The sequence below is a fragment of the Barbus barbus genome (genome assembly GCF_936440315.1).
Source record: "Barbus barbus genome assembly, chromosome: 7".
NCBI lineage: Eukaryota > Metazoa > Chordata > Actinopteri > Cypriniformes > Cyprinidae > Barbus > Barbus barbus.
Window position 1 is genome coordinate 29,595,790 of NC_136735.1, and position 17,805 is coordinate 29,613,594.

The following is a 17,805-nucleotide window of genomic DNA, read 5'->3' on the forward strand; positions in this document are numbered from 1 at the left end:
CCAGATGGAGTAGGCCGAGAACCTCTCAGAATAGCTGTAGCCAGATAGCGTAGGCTTTAGTGTGTGCTGGAAGCAAACCACAATACAGCTGGAGATAGATGTTGTTATCTTGCTGTAAATCCTGTTTAATATTTAAGAAGTGACTAAAAGCAGCATTTAAATTAGACCTTAAGACAATGCATGTGGTACAATGTGGGTAACACTTTTAAGACTTCAATCAGTCCATAAGCATCCCCTTCTTCATTGAGACACCACTCTGTATTTCTGTGTGGTTGTTACTTTTATGTTTTTGCAGATCTCATACTTACAGGTTACATCAGTAATACTGCACCACTGTTGCATGGCAATCATTGAGAAAAACACTGCTGAAGAATGCCACTGCTCGGATGAATTATTACTTTATCAGTAAATTATTTCAGTCACATTGTAGTTTGTGAAACAATTCTCACTATTAATAGATGTAAGACATTATATTCTGCCTCAACCCAGCTTCCACTCCAAATTTTATATTAAACTATTCTCCTTTCCCTACAAAGAGCTTAATTATCCTAGAGATAGTTATTCCTGATCCGAATAATATGTAAATAGTATCTCCGGAGTGATAATTCTTCACTTATAGCGTGGGAGCAACAGTAGGCCATCAAGAACCATCTGCTGACCAAAAATGGTACATGAAACAACTGATAGGGATTCTGTTTAATCTTATCATCCAAACTTGAAAGTCTACTAAAGATGAGGGAACGGAAGGCTATAACTTGCATTGTTATCCGCAATTTACATTTAAAACTAAACTTCATTTACATGTTGAGCAGGAAGATGAACATAATACAGTTTAAAATGTTTTAGTATAGGACGTTCGGAGTTCATTTCGACTACGCTGAATCCGAAGTGTTATTTGTACTTTGTCACTGCTACGCTGTAATGAAAAAAAAATTTTCATCAAGACCTTCGACGTCTTCATCACTTTTTCTAACACAGACTATTAACTATGACTTTTGATTCAATAAACTTATAATTTGCAACTTCTTGATAGTTTGTAAGGTAGTTGTTAATTTTAGGTATGGTGTAGGATTAATGGATCATATGCATAATAAGCATTACTGTGTGCTCTATAAGTAATAATAAACAGCTATATGCTAGTAATATGTATGCTAATAAACAACTAGTTAGTATGGAGAATTTATCCCAAAACTAAACTGTTACCAATATTAAATTTGGTATATATTTTTTGGTTCGTATTACTACACACTACACACAAACACTTTCCTTACAAACCTGATGCTTTAAGTATCTGCAGAGCCATTGTTTTCCGCTCATTTGCCATTTCTTTTTTCGCTGTACCAAAACTTATTTCTGGAACAGCTGGAAAGGTCTTCATCACTGCTCTTGCCATCTAAACAAACAGACATTTATCATCATACTACCATCTATATCTGTACCAGACTCATGCATAGGGCAGCAGTACCAATGCATTAACCACAACTACATTAACAAAATAATAATTATTTACTCATTTAGGGCTGTACAAGTCAGTTAAAAAGAGTTAGAAGACATGGATTTAAATGACATGATACAAGTATGAGCAAGGTATTACATTTTTTTCACATACCATGACGAGAATTACCCCACAGCTACAGCTATCTTGCTGTATTGGATGGGTCAGGACTCCACCTGTCCATTCAATGTCCACCCAGTCCCCTTTTTCATCGCCTGGCTTTCTTATTTTTAGGTAGTCACTGTATGTGATTCATTGTGGGAGTAACTTACATTAGGAACAATGCAGATAAAGTTTGCAACGTATAATCTAAATAATAACTAGATCAAAAATATATTTCTAGTAATATTTCATAATGTTTAAAAAATTAAAAAACACCACAGTTGCATTGTTTAACTCTTAACGTCCTATTCATTAAATAATGTACATAAAGTAGTAATTAACACAGAATGTAAAGTAATCAAGTACTTCACTAGTATATAGATTATGCTTAATATTACATATTGTAATCTCTATTATACATTACATGAATACCTGAATCTTTTGGCTGCAAGATTGGAATCAGTTTCCTCTGTCGAACTTTTTGCAGGATCCACCACATACACTTTGTGGTTCAACGCATTTATGTACTGAAAATTATAAGTAAACAATGTAATACAGTTAACACTGATTACATTTAAAAATAAAAAGGTACCTCACATTGTAATGAAATTATTAAAATGTAGCATACTCACCAGAAACTTCCAGTGGACATTGCAAACATTTACAAATGAAACCACAGCTTGGTAATTTTTAAAGTCCACCTGAATGAATGAATAAACAAATTTAGAATACACACACACACAGTGGTTCAAACTTTGTACCCTGAAGGTGGTGCCATGTACCAGGATGAAAATGCACCAATACACACAGCAAGACTGGTGACAAAGTGGTTTGACGAATATCAAAGTGAAGTTGAACTTCTTCCATTGCCTGCACAGTCACCAGATTTTAATATTTTGATCCACTTTGGTGTGTTTTGGAGGAGTATTCAGGAGAGTCAGGAAACGTTTTCCTACACCAGCGTAACGTATTGACCTTCTTCTGCGAGAAGAATGGCTGAAAATCCCTCTGGATAATGTGCAGGACTTGTATTTGTCATTCCCAAAATGAAATTATACTGTATTGTCCACAAAAGGAGGCCCAACAACATACTAATTGTGGTGTAAACCTAGGTGTGTCAGTATCATTCTCTAACCCCTGTATATATATATATATATATGTATGTATGTATATACATCCTGAAAGTAAAAAATCCAGTATCTCCAAATAATAGAATATTTATATTGTATTTTCATTAAATGACCATCCCTACAGTATACATTCCGGTTTCACTTGTTCTTTGAAACCACAATAATGGGGACGATTGCTGACTTGGCAAAGGTCCAGAAGAAAATAACTGGCACCCTCCACAAAAAGGGTAAGTCACAGAAGGTCATTACTGAAAGGTGTGGCTGTTCACAGAGTGCTGTATCAAAGCATATTAAATGCAAAGTTGCCTGGAAGGAAGAATTTGGGTAGGAAAAGGTGCACAAGCAACAGGGATGACCGCAAGCTTGAGAATACTGTCAAGCAAAGCCAATTAAAACACTTGGGAGAGCTTCACAAGGAGTGGACTGAAGCTGGATTCACTGCATCAAGAGTCACCACGCTCAGACGTCTTCAGGAAAAGGGCTACCAAGCCACTTATGAACCAGAGACAACGTCAGAAGTATCTTACCTGGGCTAAAGAGAAAAAGAACTGGACTGTTGCTCAGTGGTCCAAAGTCCTCTTTTCAGATATAGGTCAATTTATCATTTCATTTGGAAATCAAGGTCTGGAGTCTGGAGGAAGACTGGAGAGGCACAGAATCCAAGCTGCTTGAAGTCCAGTGTGAAGTTTCTGAAGTCAGTGATGATTTGGGGTGCCGTGACGTATGCTGGTGTTGGTCCATTGTGTTTTATCAAGTCCAAAGTCAATGCAGCTGTCTACCAGAGATTTTAGAGCACTTTATGCTTCCATCTGCTGACAAGCTTTATGGAGATGCTGATTTCCTTTTCCTGCAGGACTTTAGCACCTGCCCATAGTACCAAAACCACTTCCAAGTGCTTTGCTGACCTTTATATTACTGTGCTTGATTGGCCAGCCAACATGCCTGACCTGAAACCCATATGTAATCTACGGGATATTTTCAAGAGAAAGATGAGAAAGATGTCAATCTGAGCTGAAGGTTCAATAGTGCCTCAGCAGTGCCAGACTGATCACTTCCATGCCACACCTCACTGATGCTGAAGGAGCCCCGACCAAGTATTGAGTGCATAAACAAAGATACTTTAAAGAACTTGAACTTCTGTTTTGCAAATCTTTTTTTTTTTCATTGAACTTAGGAAATATTCTAATATTAGAGATACTGGATTTGTTTACTTTCATGAGCTATAAGCTCTAATCATCACAATTAAAACTTTTGAAATGTTTTACTTTACATGTAATGAAATAAGAATATATATTTAAAGTTTCACTTTGTGAAATAAGTTAAAAATTAAATGTAAAAAATATTTATAAATATTAAATATAATAAATATATTTAAATATATAAATATTCATAACGATATTCAAATATTTTGAGATGCACCTGTATACACACACTCACATTTTTCTGGTAACACTTTAGAATAAGGTTCCATTTATTAACATTAGTTAACATTAGGAAAGGGAAAGGGAAGTGGTGTGTGGCCAAGTATGGTGACCCATACTCGGAATTTGTGCTCTGCATTTAACCCACCCAAGTGTACGCACAGCAGTGAACATACACCCGGAGCAGATGGCAGCCATTGCTGCGGCGCCCGGGGAGCAGTTGGGGGTTCGGTGCCTTGCTCAAGGGAGTAAACATGAACTAAGAATGAACAATACTTCTACAGCATTTATTAATCTTAGTTAATGTTAATTTCAGCATTTACTGATGCATTTTTAAATTTAATAAAATAATTAAATAAAAAAAAAGTTGTGTTTGTTAACATTAGTTAATGTAGTGTTATGTGAAATAGAGGACCAAAAGGCGAGATGCGATAACTCAGTCTTTAATGAAAATTATTCACTGAGACGGGAAGGAACAAATCTTCTCAGGATTCTTTGATAACAGTCCAACAGAAAACTTCGCTCGTAAAACTGGAACATAAACTGCAGGTAGCAACTTAATAAAGCTGGAACTCTTGATGCGCAGCAAAGTGTTGGGTGAAGTTGAGGTCCCCGTGGAGGCTGCAGAGAGAGACGAAGCCCGCCGAGGGCGAGAGTACCGCAGACTGGATGCTGCGTCTGGTCAGGAACTCAGCGTCTGAATCGGCAGGACAGAGTTCAGTGAGCGAGTAAGAGACTGGAGGGAAATACCGGTTCGAGGAGAGGCATCCACACGAATAACACAGGGCAGACCAGGACAGGAGAGGAGAGGACGAGACAAGACTTTGGTTCAGCTCCACAAGATAGGTAAGAGAAGCGTCATCTGCATAGAAAGCTTGGAATAAACTGACAAAGAGACAGAGAAAGGGAGGGTTAGAAATAGTAGGAAGCATCGGGGGGAAAGGAGAAACAGGTGAGAGGATAGAGCGGAGATTAGGGTAAATGGGAACAGCTGAAACTGATGAGGCTAAAGAGACGGTGTAGTGAATGAGTGTGACGTGCGGCCACGAGAGGGAGGCAGAGAAGCGAGGAACCCGGATCATGACATGTAGTGTGAACTAACATGAGTAAACAATGAACAACTGTATTTTCATTAACTAACATTAACCAAGTTTAATAAATAGTGTAATAAATGCATTGTTCATTGTTTGTTCATGTTAATAAATGTAATTTTAAAGTGTTACCATTTTTCTTATTTATCCTAAATATCATATTTCTTTCATTTAGTACTGCCCTCAGTAACTACTGAATATAGTTACGTTGCCCAGAAAAAAAAGAAGTTAAATTTACCCTGATCCCCCCCTCCACCCGGCTCTTAATGCATTGTGTTCCTTCTGGAGCATCAATGACAATTTGAACCTTATGTAATAGTTACATATGAGTCCCTTAGTTTTCCTCAGTGTGAAAAGATGGCTCTTAAAATCACAGTGTCAATATTTACATATACTGACCACTGCAGACTGGAGACAGGGAGTTTCCTTTTCAGAGTTACCCAAAATCACAGGCAGAACAGGTAGAATATGAGTTTTTGGAGGGCTCTTATTATGTAATGCAACATCAGATCGTCTTGAAACTGGTTGAGTGCCACCCTGGGGTAGTGGACTATTAATCTGAATTGAAACTGGTCTGTGGAAACAGGGAGTTTCCTTTTCAGAGTTATCCAAAATCACAGGCAGAACAGGTAGAATATGAGTTTTGGAGGGCTCTTATTATGTAATGCAACATCAGATCGTCTTGAAACTGGTTGAGTGCCACCCTGGGGTAGTGGACTATTAATCTGAATTGAAACTGGTCTGTGGAAACAGGGAGTTTCCTTTTCAGAGTTATCCAAAATCACAGGCAGAACAGGTAGAATATGAGTTTTGGAGGGCTTTTGTTTTGTAATGCAACATCAGATCGTCTTTAAACTGGTTGAGTGCCACCCTGGGGTAGTGGACTATTAATCTAAATTGAAACTGGTCTGTGGAAACAGGGAGTTTCATTTTCAGAGTTATCCAAAATCACAGGCAGAACAGGTAGAATATGAGTTTTTGGAGGGCTCTTATTATGTGATGCAACATCAGATCGTCTTGAAACTGGTTGAGTGCCACTCTGGGGTAGTGGACTATTGATCTGAATTGAAACTGGTCTGTGGAAACAGGGAGTTTCATTTTCAGAGTTATCCAAAATCACAGACAGAATAGGTAGAATATGATATTTGGAGTGGTATGTGGAAACAAGGAGTTTTTTTGTGGAGACAGGGGTTTTTATTTTTATAACTATGTGTATTTACAGATAAAAAATGGTTAATTGCAAGTTGTAAAAGGCTTTTTTTCTCATCAGACTGTTTTATTTTTTTTCAAATTAATTGGTCTATTTATTTATTTATATCAGACCGTTTTAAACTCATTATTTTTATTTATTAATTAATTTATTCGTTCATTCATTGACAGAGAAACTGGCTGAATGAATGCCAGATATCGCTTTTCCTCTGATCTGAGTTTTACTCGGTATTACCGCAACGCCTAGTAGCCTATATGAGCGCACCACAAAATAACGTGGCGGCTAGAATGACCGTGTTTTTGAAAGTGGAGGCTGGCCTGACCGCGGTTACTAACCCCACTAAATAATTCCTATAAGTCTTTCAAATCGTCAAACTCTACAACACAGAAACCCACGCTTCGCGTCATTTGCGTTTCCATTGGCTGTAGTAGTAGCCTGCGTAGGACGCATGCAGGTAATATAATGGCAGCATCCTTGCCTCATCTCATTTCAACACTTCAGTACCGCGTCTCGATGGCATAAGGACATTAAAAGTATTAGATTTGTAAGTCTTACTGAATCTCTTCTGCAAACTATAATGTATAAAATTAACAACAGAAGCAATATGTCTTTGTTGGTGCGGGAGCATCGGACGGTGCGCTTTGTGTTTTTGGGCGCCGCCGGGGTTGGAAAAACTGCCCTGATCACCCGTTTCTTGCAAGATCGCTTCGACTCCAAATACAAGCGCACGGTGGAGGAGCTTCACGCTCTAGAGTACGACACAGACGGCGCGAGGGTGCGCATTGAGATCTTGGACACGAGCGGTAGTTATTCGTTCCCAGCGATGCGCGCTTTGTGCATCCGAACCGGGGACGCGTTTGCGCTTGTGTACGCCGCAGACGAGCCAGACTCCCTGGAGGAGGTGCAGCGACTCCGTGAGGAGATTCTGGAGTTGAAGGGAGAGAAGTTTACTGGAATCACGGTGATAGAGAACAAAGCGGACCTGGGCAGCCGGAGTCGCCAGGCCACTGCTGAGGTGATGCGCGCGGTGGAGAAGGACTGGGGCGCGGGGTTTGTGGAGACGTCCGCACGCACCGGCGAGAACGTCACCGGTGTGTTTCGGGACTTGCTTCAACAGATGAAGTTACCGAGCCGCGTGAGCCCAGCACTGCGCAGACGGACGCAGACAATGCGCAGAGAACTTACAGAAACGCGGGAAAAGCCTCCAATGAAGAAGAACAACAGCTGTATCTTGTCTTAATGGACAGTCACGTTATATTATAGTTGTGCATCATACTGATGCTTAAGTGGTCTGGATCAATAGACTTCACATAAATGTTGGACAGTTTAAGTCTCAAGAATGGGTCTGATGCTTTATCATAATCATGTAAGGTTTTTTTTTTTTTTTTTTTTTTTTTGCATATGTCTGATCTCTCTAAATGAGAGCCAAAGTTCTTTTTTAATAAATGCAAATTGTGTTCTAATCAATATATGTTCTCTGCATATTCTTTACCTTGTTCCATAAAAGGTCATATCAAATGTGACCTACTTAGGCTAAAGTAGCCTACAGAATACAACATGCATGTTTTCTTAGTTTAACCAAGCATGACTTTGAATGAAAGAGAGTAATGACATTATTTTTTCTTGCAGTCAGATCAATAACAGACTGTCTTAAGCTTTTTGGCTATGTCCTGCTGCTCTAATCCCAACACACAGAAAATATCACTTTTGCTACATATGCTGACCTGATCTTTTCTCAGGAAATAAAGTCAGCTCTGCACCTTTCAGATGGCCTTTTACTATATCAGTGTGTGCATGACTCAACACCATGTTACACCCTTTCTTTGCTATTGGGATAAATAACATAGAGTCTGCAAATAACATGTCCTTAAAGGAATGTTCACAAATTAAAATTTGCGACAAACCCCTAGGCCATCCAAGATATACATGAGTTTGTTTCTTCATCAGAACAGATTTGGAGAAATTTTGCATTACATCACTTGGATCAATGGATCCTCTGCAGTGAATAGGTGCCGTCAGAATGAGAGTCCAAACAGCTCCACAATAATCCACAGTAATCCACACAACTCCGGTCCATCAGTTAACATATTGTGAAGTGAAGAGCTGCGTGGTAGTATAAAACAAATCCGACTTGATGGGGGAAGTCGTGGCCTAATGGTTAGAGAGTCGGACTCGTAATCTAAAGGTTGCGAGTCCGAGTCTCAGGTCCGGCAGGAATTGTAGGTGGGGGGAGTGAATGTCCAGCGCTCTCTCCACCCTCAATACCACGACTGAGGTGCCCTTGAGCAAGGCACTGAACCCCCAACTGCTCCCCGGGCGCCGCAGCATAAATGGCTGCCCACTGCTCCAGGTGTGTGTTCACTGCTGTGTGTGTGCACTTTGGATGGGTTAATTGCAGAGCACAAATTCTGAGAATGGGTCACCATACTTGGCCACATGTCACTTCACTTTCACTTAACTTTAAGTCATTGCTTCTGGCCAAAACATGAGTCCATAATTTATAATAATGCACATCATCTACAAACTAGTTGGTTTTCACTTGAATATTTCTCTCCTGATTCAGACAAGACTTTTTCACGAAAGCAATATTATGTATAGAGAGTTCATATTTTAGCCAGAAGTAACAATTTAAAATTTTACTTTTATTACAAACACACAACTTTTCATTTCACAAGACGTTAATTAATGGACTGGAGTTGTGTGGATTACTGTGATGTTTTTATCAGTTGTTTGGACTCTAGTTCTGACGGCACCCATTCATTGCAGATAATCCATTGGTGAGCAGGTGATGTAGGCTATAATGCAAAATGTATCCAAAAACGAACTCATCTGTGTGAACTATTCCTTTAATGCTTCAAAAACTGAAATGTGAAATAAATGTGAATCTATGCATTATAGTGGCCAATTTTTGACCATAGAATTCATTAAAACATAGTTGTAAATCAACTTTTTATTGTTGATTATTTGGAATCAACACCAGTTCCAGAAATTTTCAAAGCAGATTATGAATAAAAACTGCATCTTTCATCTGATCACATTGCTGCTCTCCTTGCTTCATTTCTTTGTCACCTCCTAAAATATATTATTTTATTATTATATTTATTTATAAACAGGTCAGTGGACAAAATAATAGCTATGCACGATATTTTATCAGCTCTACAGACACATCTACAATAATGATTGACTATGTATAAACAAGTAAAAACCAAAGGTAGTAAAATGAAACACAAATGTAAAAATTAATGCTATAAACATTTGATCTATCACTAAATATGTATGCCAGTCATAGTAATGTTAGTCCCAGCAGTTGCTGACCATATCTGATGTATTTTGGACCTGTTTAATATAGCCAATGCATAATTTATTCAGCTTTCAAGGAGGCTGAAGTACTTCCTTTCTCACTGTAACCATGCAACCCACCTTTTTATATATGCTAAAATTATCTAACTGCCATGACAGCCTTTTAGAGAGACAGTTGTAGTGTTTTAATCAGGAAACAGTGGGTGCACGCGTGCATATGTGAATGGACTAGACAGGAGAAAGTCGTGAGCACGAGAGTGAGAAAGCTGTCATGAAAACAGTAAACAACCTTATTAGGAAACACTTCACAGAATTCACAAAGATGCAGATATACTCTCAAAAAACACCTACACAGCTAATTTAAGTCATGTCTTCTCTTTAATGGTTTGATTATATGAAAAAAACCCATACATTTGCATAATTTATTTTTTATATTCATTTATTTAGAAGAACGCTATTAATTTTAAGCCTGTGAGAAATAGTTGAATATCATCAATTGAATATTGAATAAGACACTAAAATAAATGCTAATAATTGTCAAAAGAAAATTAAATAATTATATATATATATATATATATATATCTCACAATCTCACCTTCCAGTTAGGCTCATCTACCATAACTCCTTCAAAAACAGCCAGAAACCTTGGAGTTGTGATTGATGATAAGCTGAATTTCTCAGACTACATTGCTAAAACTGCCCGGTCCTACAGATTTGCATTATACAATATTAAGAAGATCAGGCCTTTTCTCTCTGAACATGCAACACAACTCCTTGTTCAGGCTCTTGTTCTGTCCAGACTTGACTATTGCAATGCTCTCTTGGCAGGTCTTCCAGCCAATTCTATTAAACCTCTACAATTAATCCAAAATGCCGCTGCAAGATTAATCTTTAATGAGCCGAAAAGAACACACGTCACGCCTCTGTTCATCAATTTGCACTGGCTATCAATAGCTGCTCGCATTAAATTCAAGGCATTAATGTTTGCCTACAGAACCACCACTGGCTCTGCACCCCTTTACCTAAATTCATTAATTCAGACTTATATGCCCTCTAGAAGCTTGCGTTCTTCAAGTGAACGACGCATTATTGTACCATCCCAAAGACACACAAAAACACTTTCACAGACTTTTTCATTAACTGTTCCCATCTGTTGGAATGACCTGCCCAACTCAATCCGAGCAGCCGAATCCTTACCCATCTTCAAGAAACGGCTAAAAACTCATCTGTTCCATCTTTACTTGACCCTCTAACTCTAGTACTCTCTATTCTAATTTTTTTTTATCTATGTCTTTTTATTAAAAAATAAATAAACATTAATAATAATAATATTTATCTTACTGCGTTAGGCTAACTGAGACTTGTAATAGCACTTGCACGTTGTCGCTCTTTTGTTGGTTTTGATTGCCTCTTATGTCCTCATTTGTAAGTCGCTTTGGATAAAAGCGTCTGCTAAATGACTAAATAAAAAAATAATATATATATATATATATATATATATATATATATATATATATATATATAACATTGTTTGTTACTGCTCACTGACCTTGTAACATTGTTTTGGTTTTGTATCACAAGGGCAAACTTTCTGTTTATCTAGCTTTCTCTCCTCTACTCACACACACTTGTACAAACATAAAAACGTGTGTAACGATAGGTGACATGATAATTTTCCCCTCCTCAAGCTAAAATGTGGCCTCATATGATCATTTTCACACACACAACTGCCCAAAGATACACAAAGTGTTAAAAGCACGTGGGATAACCTGGCTAGATTAAAAAGTAGAGCAAGATCATTAACTTTTCGAGGTTAGATACTAAACAGACTGTAAGCACACATGCTTGAATGAATGTGTATACAAACCCAAAAGGGCACATGTGGCATAATTAAACAAATATGCATGTATGCATTTGTCAATTTTATTTAATTTCTGTATTTTCTTAAATGGGTGTGTATAGAGTATTTACAGAATGTTAACTTTTAGTTTTAGTTACTTTTTCTTATTTGCAAGTCGCTTTGGATAAAAGCGTCTGCTAAATGACTAAAAGTAAAGTAAAAAGTAAATAGAACAATGTACAAAACCAAAGCATTAGCTGTATTTGTCATGAGTAAATAATATATAGCAATTTATCATCAGGTAATTTTTATTTTTTACAAAACGTAATTTTAATATAAATTATTTACATTTAATTAATAATGTTATTATTACAAGTTAGTGGACTTTGGATAGTATGTATACTCCATAGAGACTTAATAAAACGTATAATTCATGTTATAAATCATAAAATTAAATTCATGCGGAAACTATTTTACGTTGTGAAATGTTTCCAAAAGTTAAATATCCAAAGAACACAAATAAAGTTTTTCGGAACGCGCACGCCGAGTCCCATGATGCTTCTCTGTGTTTGGTCAGAATTTAAATCGCAGCAGCCAATCAGAGGCGGAGATAACGAATCGAGCACAATTCAAAAAGTAGCAGTGACTCACTGCATTCCCGTCTGAGCAGCGGGCCGGTGCATGTCATTTATGCCCGTTTAATTTCATCCTTATCAGCGAAATACTACCGATGCGTGCTTCAGAGCGGCGATTATACCTCTTTTAGATAAGACACCGTGTATATTGTGGGTTTTCAAATTGTTGGAGTTATTATTTGAATGTAAATTTCTGTAGTTCGCAGCGGATGACTGGTGAATCGCGTGCGTTTCGGGATAAACAAACAAGGAGCTTCGCCTCAGTTATTTATTTTTCAGGACTTTAGGGTTTCTTATTCTACTTAAATCGTCTTGTAAAGCGTGCAACGATGAGCGCTGGAATCGCAAAGTCGGCGAAGCCACCGGCTCACGTCGACCCCAAATCTGCTCCCCTGAAAGAGATCCCTGACATTCTGGTGGATCCCAGAACCACGAAGAGATACATGCGAGGTCGCTTTCTGGGAAAGGGAGGATTTGCGAAATGCTACGAAATCACAGATATGGACACCAAGGAGGTTTTTGCAGGGAAAGTGGTGCCGAAGTCGATGCTACTCAAGCCGCACCAGAAAGAGAAAATGAGCACAGAAATCGCCATTCACAAGAGTCTCGATAACCCGCACGTCGTGGGATTTCACGGCTTTTTTGAGGATGATGACTTCGTGTACGTGGTGCTGGAGATCTGTCGGAGACGGGTAAGATCCGGGACACCGATTTGAAAACAGACCGTCAACGGTCGGTATTCCTGTCAATGATGGTATATTACAGCGCTTCAGACTGAACTCATTAAAATAACTAGCTACACTGTTAAGAGCAACAGGTACTTACTGTGTTCTTTCAAAACGCAAATGTTTGTTCTTTATTAATAATGTACGTTATCTAAACTAAAACGGCTTCAACTTTCTCCCTGAAGCCGCTAGTGGATTTTAAACTGGAGGATGTGACGTCAGCTGATTTTGTGTTTCTCGGAGATATTGTTGTTTAAAACGAACTCCGTCAGAAATAAAAATAAATAATCGATAGTACATATTTTACTGTCTTCACTTCTATTTTTAATGTATATTTATAATACTTAATTTATAAAACATTCAGCATTTTATTTTGTTGATTCTTTAAATTCATGTAATCCTCAAATCCTACCAGATTCTATTTATTTTTTTTCCCCAGAAGTCTGAAATAAGTTTATCCTGAAGGTTCTTGGCAAATTCTTCTTTTATTCCTTTGTCCTTTTTTGTGATGGATGTGGAGTTCAAAAAAAGTTAGTTTGAAGTTCCCGTCTGCTGTATATTTTGGTGCTTCATTTCTTTCTTTCCTTCCAGTCTCTCCTTGAGTTGCACAAGCGGAGGAAGGCAGTGACGGAGCCTGAGGCCAGATACTTCATGCGCCAGACTATTCAGGGTTGCCAGTACTTGCACAATAACCGGGTCATCCACCGTGATCTCAAACTTGGAAATCTGTTCATCAATGATGACATGGATGTAAAAATCGGTAAGGAAAAGTTTGTTCTTTGCCCTTTTTTTCCCCCCACCCCAGACCTTTTTATTAATCAAGACTATGTCCCTCCCATTTGTCTCTCTTTAGGTGACTTTGGTTTGGCCACTAAGATTGAGTTTGATGGAGAGCGAAAGAAGACCTTGTGTGGCACTCCAAACTACATCGCCCCAGAGGTGCTCTGCAAGAAAGGCCACAGCTTTGAAGTAGACGTATGGTCACTGGGATGCATTCTGTAAGTCCGACGTTTAATTCAACTATGGAAGCATTTAATGTAGATTTTCATAAAACACTATGTCTAATGGGATTCCGTCCTTGCATAAGGATTAATTTGTCTAACTGAGCATGTGTGCTTGCTGATGGAGGTGTAATATGTCCATCAGATATACACTGCTGGTTGGAAAGCCACCATTTGAGACATCCTGTCTGAAGGAGACCTACATCAGAATCAAGAAGAATGAGTACACTGTTCCTAGAGTATGTATCTTTGCATCAGGAGTTTGCCTGTTATACTTTTATGTTGACATGAAATGAAAATCCTTTTTTGTTTTTTGTTATCCATCTTATTGTGAACAATTTGTCTGTGCTTGTTTCATTACAAGCTTAAATCTTTCTCTTTTTTTAATTTTTTAATTTTTTTTTTGTTTAATCTTTCTCCACTTTCATTAAATTGTGGTTAATTCTATTTAGGTTGGCAACTTGCTAGGTTTTGTACCTTCTATTGTTGAATGTTTAAAGCAAACATAAATTGAATCTTGTCAGATCGATGGCTTATTGAATCTTATTTTTTTGTAATTAGCACATTAATCCAGTTGCTGCTGCTCTGATTCGTCGGATGCTGAACGCTGACCCAACGCTCAGACCTTCTGTGACCGAGCTGCTGGCCGATGAGTTTTTCACCTCCGGTTATGCACCTGTGCGGCTGCCCACTTCCTGTCTCACTGTACCTCCCAGGTTCTCCATCGCTCCCTCTAGTCTGGATCCCGCCCTCCTTCGCAAACCCCTCTCATCACTTAATAAAGGTATGTGTAGATAAATCCACTTTTAAAATGCAGTCTTGTAATTTGGCACAGCCGTGTTGGATTTCAGTGTTCCCCTCCTTCATTGAAAATCCTGTCACTCAGAAATATTTAAAGTAAATTTCACTTTCAAGGTGCCTGTAATCTTTCTTCTGTGTGTACAGGGACAGATAGTCCTATTGAGAAAATGGGGAAAATGGAGCAGCCACAAATGGAAGATCTTCAGCAAAGGTCAGTTTTATCTGTTGTAGATACTAGCAAACTATTGGGTTTTGAACATGCATTTGGCCAATAGCATCTCAACCATGATTTTTAATATAATTGTGAACTGACTTGCATCCCTTATAAACTTAGGGTTGTATATTTGTATTTAATTTTTATCTACATTGTTCTGTACAGGGATGGAGTGGAACAATCTGAGTGTCATCTAAGTGACATGCTGCAGCAGCTGGCCACCCTAAACACGGCCAGGCCATCTGAGAGAGACTTTATTAGACAAGGTAACTACATGGATTTTCTGCATCTTGCCAGTGATGGGTTGTTGCTGTATTTTAATGGAAATAGGAGTAGAAGCTACTGTCATAGCAAAAAATCTATAAAGCTATACTTTGTGCAAAATATGATTTGGGTTCATGTTCAAACTTTTGACAAGCACAATGCAATGATTTCTTTTTCCCTTTATAGGGGAAGCCGAGGACCCTGCTTGTATTCCTATTTTCTGGATTAGTAAATGGGTCGACTACTCTGACAAATATGGCCTTGGTAAGAAGACCCCATGCTGACACTTACATACTCAAGCCAATATATACAAACTGGACTTTATTAATGTTGCACAATTTCAGCAACTGGAAATATTAATTAAAACGTGTGGAAACATTTATCCTCCCTCCCCAAACTGTATAATTAGCATTTCTTCACTGATGCATTTTGTGAACATAATGGGAATAATCTACTGTACAACAGCCAATCATGTAAGCAATGTGAACTTGCTTCACTTTTTAAAATTAATTTGGTTGAAACGAAGCAACTCATTGCAGAAGAACTTTACTGTGAATGGTGGAATTTATTACCTGAGCAGACTTCAATTATCCTTATTACTGAAATCGTTTTAGTTTTTTGGATTAAAAAAAACTACTGGAACCATGGCTCTTCAAATTACAGGAATGCACCAAAAAAAGAAAAAAATTTTGTGCTAGCTTCCCAGGATTTCTTGAATATGCAGGGAGGAAAAGGTGCTTTATTCACAAATGTTATGATCTTTTATAATATCCCAATTATGTGCACAAGTCTAATTTGTAGCTTAGGGTAATGAGTTACTTGCGTGCTCTCCAAAATTATTGTCCATATGCTAATGTACTTTTCCCCTTCATAGGTTACCAGCTGTGTGATAACAGCGTAGGTGTTCTGTTCAACGATTCCACGCGTTTAATCATGTACGCTGACGGTGACAGTTTGCAGTACATCGACCGCAACACAGCAGAATCCTACCTCAGTGTTCGCTCCTACCCTTCTGCACTCTCCAAAAAGGTCTGTGTGCACTGGAAATAATACAACGAATGACTTTCATAATTCTCTGTTCCAGGGTTGCTGAAATTACTTTTTTTTTTTTTTTTTTTTTTTTTTTTTGGTGTAGATTACACTCCTCAAGTACTTCAGGAATTACATGAGTGAGCACTTGTTGAAGGCCGGGGCGAACATAACACCCCGCGATGGGGATGAACTGACCCGGTTGCCTTATCTCCGCCACTGGTTCCGTACAAAGAGCGCCATCGTGCTGCACCTGAGCAACGGAACCGTGCAGATCAACTTCTTCCAGGTGAGAACCTACCATGTTCAAAATTTCAAGTACTTCATTTGGGTACTTGTGGTGTCAAAATGCATAAGTATCCAAACTGAAACCGTGAACTCACCACTTTCTTTGTGCCTTACAGGACCACACTAAGCTTATTTTGTGTCCCCTGATGGGCGCAGTGACGTATATCAATGAGAAGCGGGAGTTCTACACCTATAAGATGAGCTTAATTGAGGAGTTTGGGTGCTGTAAAGAGTTGGCCAGCCGTTTGCGCTATGCTCGCAACATGGTGGAGAAGCTCATGGCCTGCAAAAGCACCGCCACAGCCATTCCTTCTGTCCGTTAACCCACTGACGTCACAAATTGTATAGCTTATTGAGTTTACGAGATTTCAGCAGTCAAACTTGTCAGTTTTCTGGGTTCTACACGATGACTTCCTCTGGATCTGTTGTTTACTCCTAATACTATCACTTGTATTTCTGGGTTGGGAAGTTTGTGACCCATGCAAGCGCTCTGTATCATGTGAATGTTCTTGTACATGTTTTAATATTTTAGAACTTGTCTGTTTACCTTTTGACTTCTTTGTATAAAAGCTTATGGAAGTTAATCTTTTAGTGTGTAAGAATATTTTAAATAAGTTGGTTTTCCAAAATAAAGAACTCTTTAGAGAAATTGATTGTTAGATATTGTTAATAAGTTTATAATCACGAGTTTAAAATGAGTCTCGAAAATAAGTGTTTTAAATCGAACTTGAAGCCTTGTAATCTATCAGTCTTAATATTTCAATATTACCAAAATGGGGTCTACTTTTGTTTCATGTTGAGTTTACAGTAATTTAATAAGCTATTCTGTTAGTGCCAAGTAATTTTTTATAAATATATATATAAATATATATCATTATATAAACAAATTTTATATGAAAGATTTCTGTTTCAAATAAATGCTGCTCTTTGGAAATTCATAAAAGAACCATGGGGGAAGAAAATCCCTTCTACAAAAATATTAAGCTGTAAAACAGTTGCATGGTGATAAATGTTTCTTGATCAGCAAATTATCATATTAGAATGATTTTTGAAGGATCATGTGACACTGAAGACTGGAATAATGCTGAAAATCTTGCTTTGCATCAAGAAATGAATTGCATCTTAAAATATACAAATAAAAAAAGGTATTTTAAATTAGTTTGAACTATTTCACAATATTACTGCTTTTTTTTTTTAAATGTAGCCTTGGTGAGCATAAGAGTCTTATACAAAATCATTAAAAAAATCTTAACATTAAA

The 17,805-nt window shown here is 37.9% G+C and overlaps 2 protein-coding genes across 2 annotated transcripts; both read left to right on the forward strand.

Annotated features, from left to right (window-relative positions):
* Nucleotides 1-6,923: 6,923 nt before the first annotated feature.
* Nucleotides 6,924-7,892, forward strand: LOC306872809 (GTP-binding protein Rhes-like). Its single transcript, XM_079421660.1, has one exon. The coding sequence runs from the start codon at nucleotides 7,027-7,029 to the stop codon at nucleotides 7,687-7,689; it is 663 nt and encodes a 220-aa protein (XP_079277786.1). The 5' UTR covers nucleotides 6,924-7,026; the 3' UTR covers nucleotides 7,690-7,892.
* A 4,323-nt stretch (nucleotides 7,893-12,215) lies between these two features.
* Nucleotides 12,216-17,802, forward strand: LOC306872385 (serine/threonine-protein kinase PLK1-like). Its single transcript, XM_079420910.1, has 11 exons — nucleotides 12,216-12,916; nucleotides 13,541-13,709; nucleotides 13,803-13,947; nucleotides 14,096-14,189; nucleotides 14,512-14,734; nucleotides 14,896-14,962; nucleotides 15,131-15,231; nucleotides 15,416-15,493; nucleotides 16,104-16,258; nucleotides 16,365-16,547; nucleotides 16,663-17,802. The coding sequence occupies exons 1-11, from the start codon at nucleotides 12,554-12,556 to the stop codon at nucleotides 16,867-16,869; spliced, it is 1,785 nt and encodes a 594-aa protein (XP_079277036.1). The 5' UTR covers nucleotides 12,216-12,553; the 3' UTR covers nucleotides 16,870-17,802.
* Nucleotides 17,803-17,805: the final 3 nt, after the last annotated feature.

Bases quoted from the DNA above. Each gene is read 5' to 3' on its own strand.
- LOC306872385 (XM_079420910.1), top strand. From the start codon at position 12,554: ATGAGCGCTGGAATCGCAAAGTCGGCGAAGCCACCGGCTCACGTCGAC. The intron at 14,735-14,895 runs GTATGTGTAGAT...CTGTGTGTACAG, and splicing joins CCTCTCATCACTTAATAAAG to GGACAGATAGTCCTATTGAG. The intron at 14,963-15,130 runs GTCAGTTTTATC...TGTTCTGTACAG, and splicing joins ATGGAAGATCTTCAGCAAAG to GGATGGAGTGGAACAATCTG.
- LOC306872809 (XM_079421660.1), top strand. From the start codon at position 7,027: ATGTATAAAATTAACAACAGAAGCAATATGTCTTTGTTGGTGCGGGAG.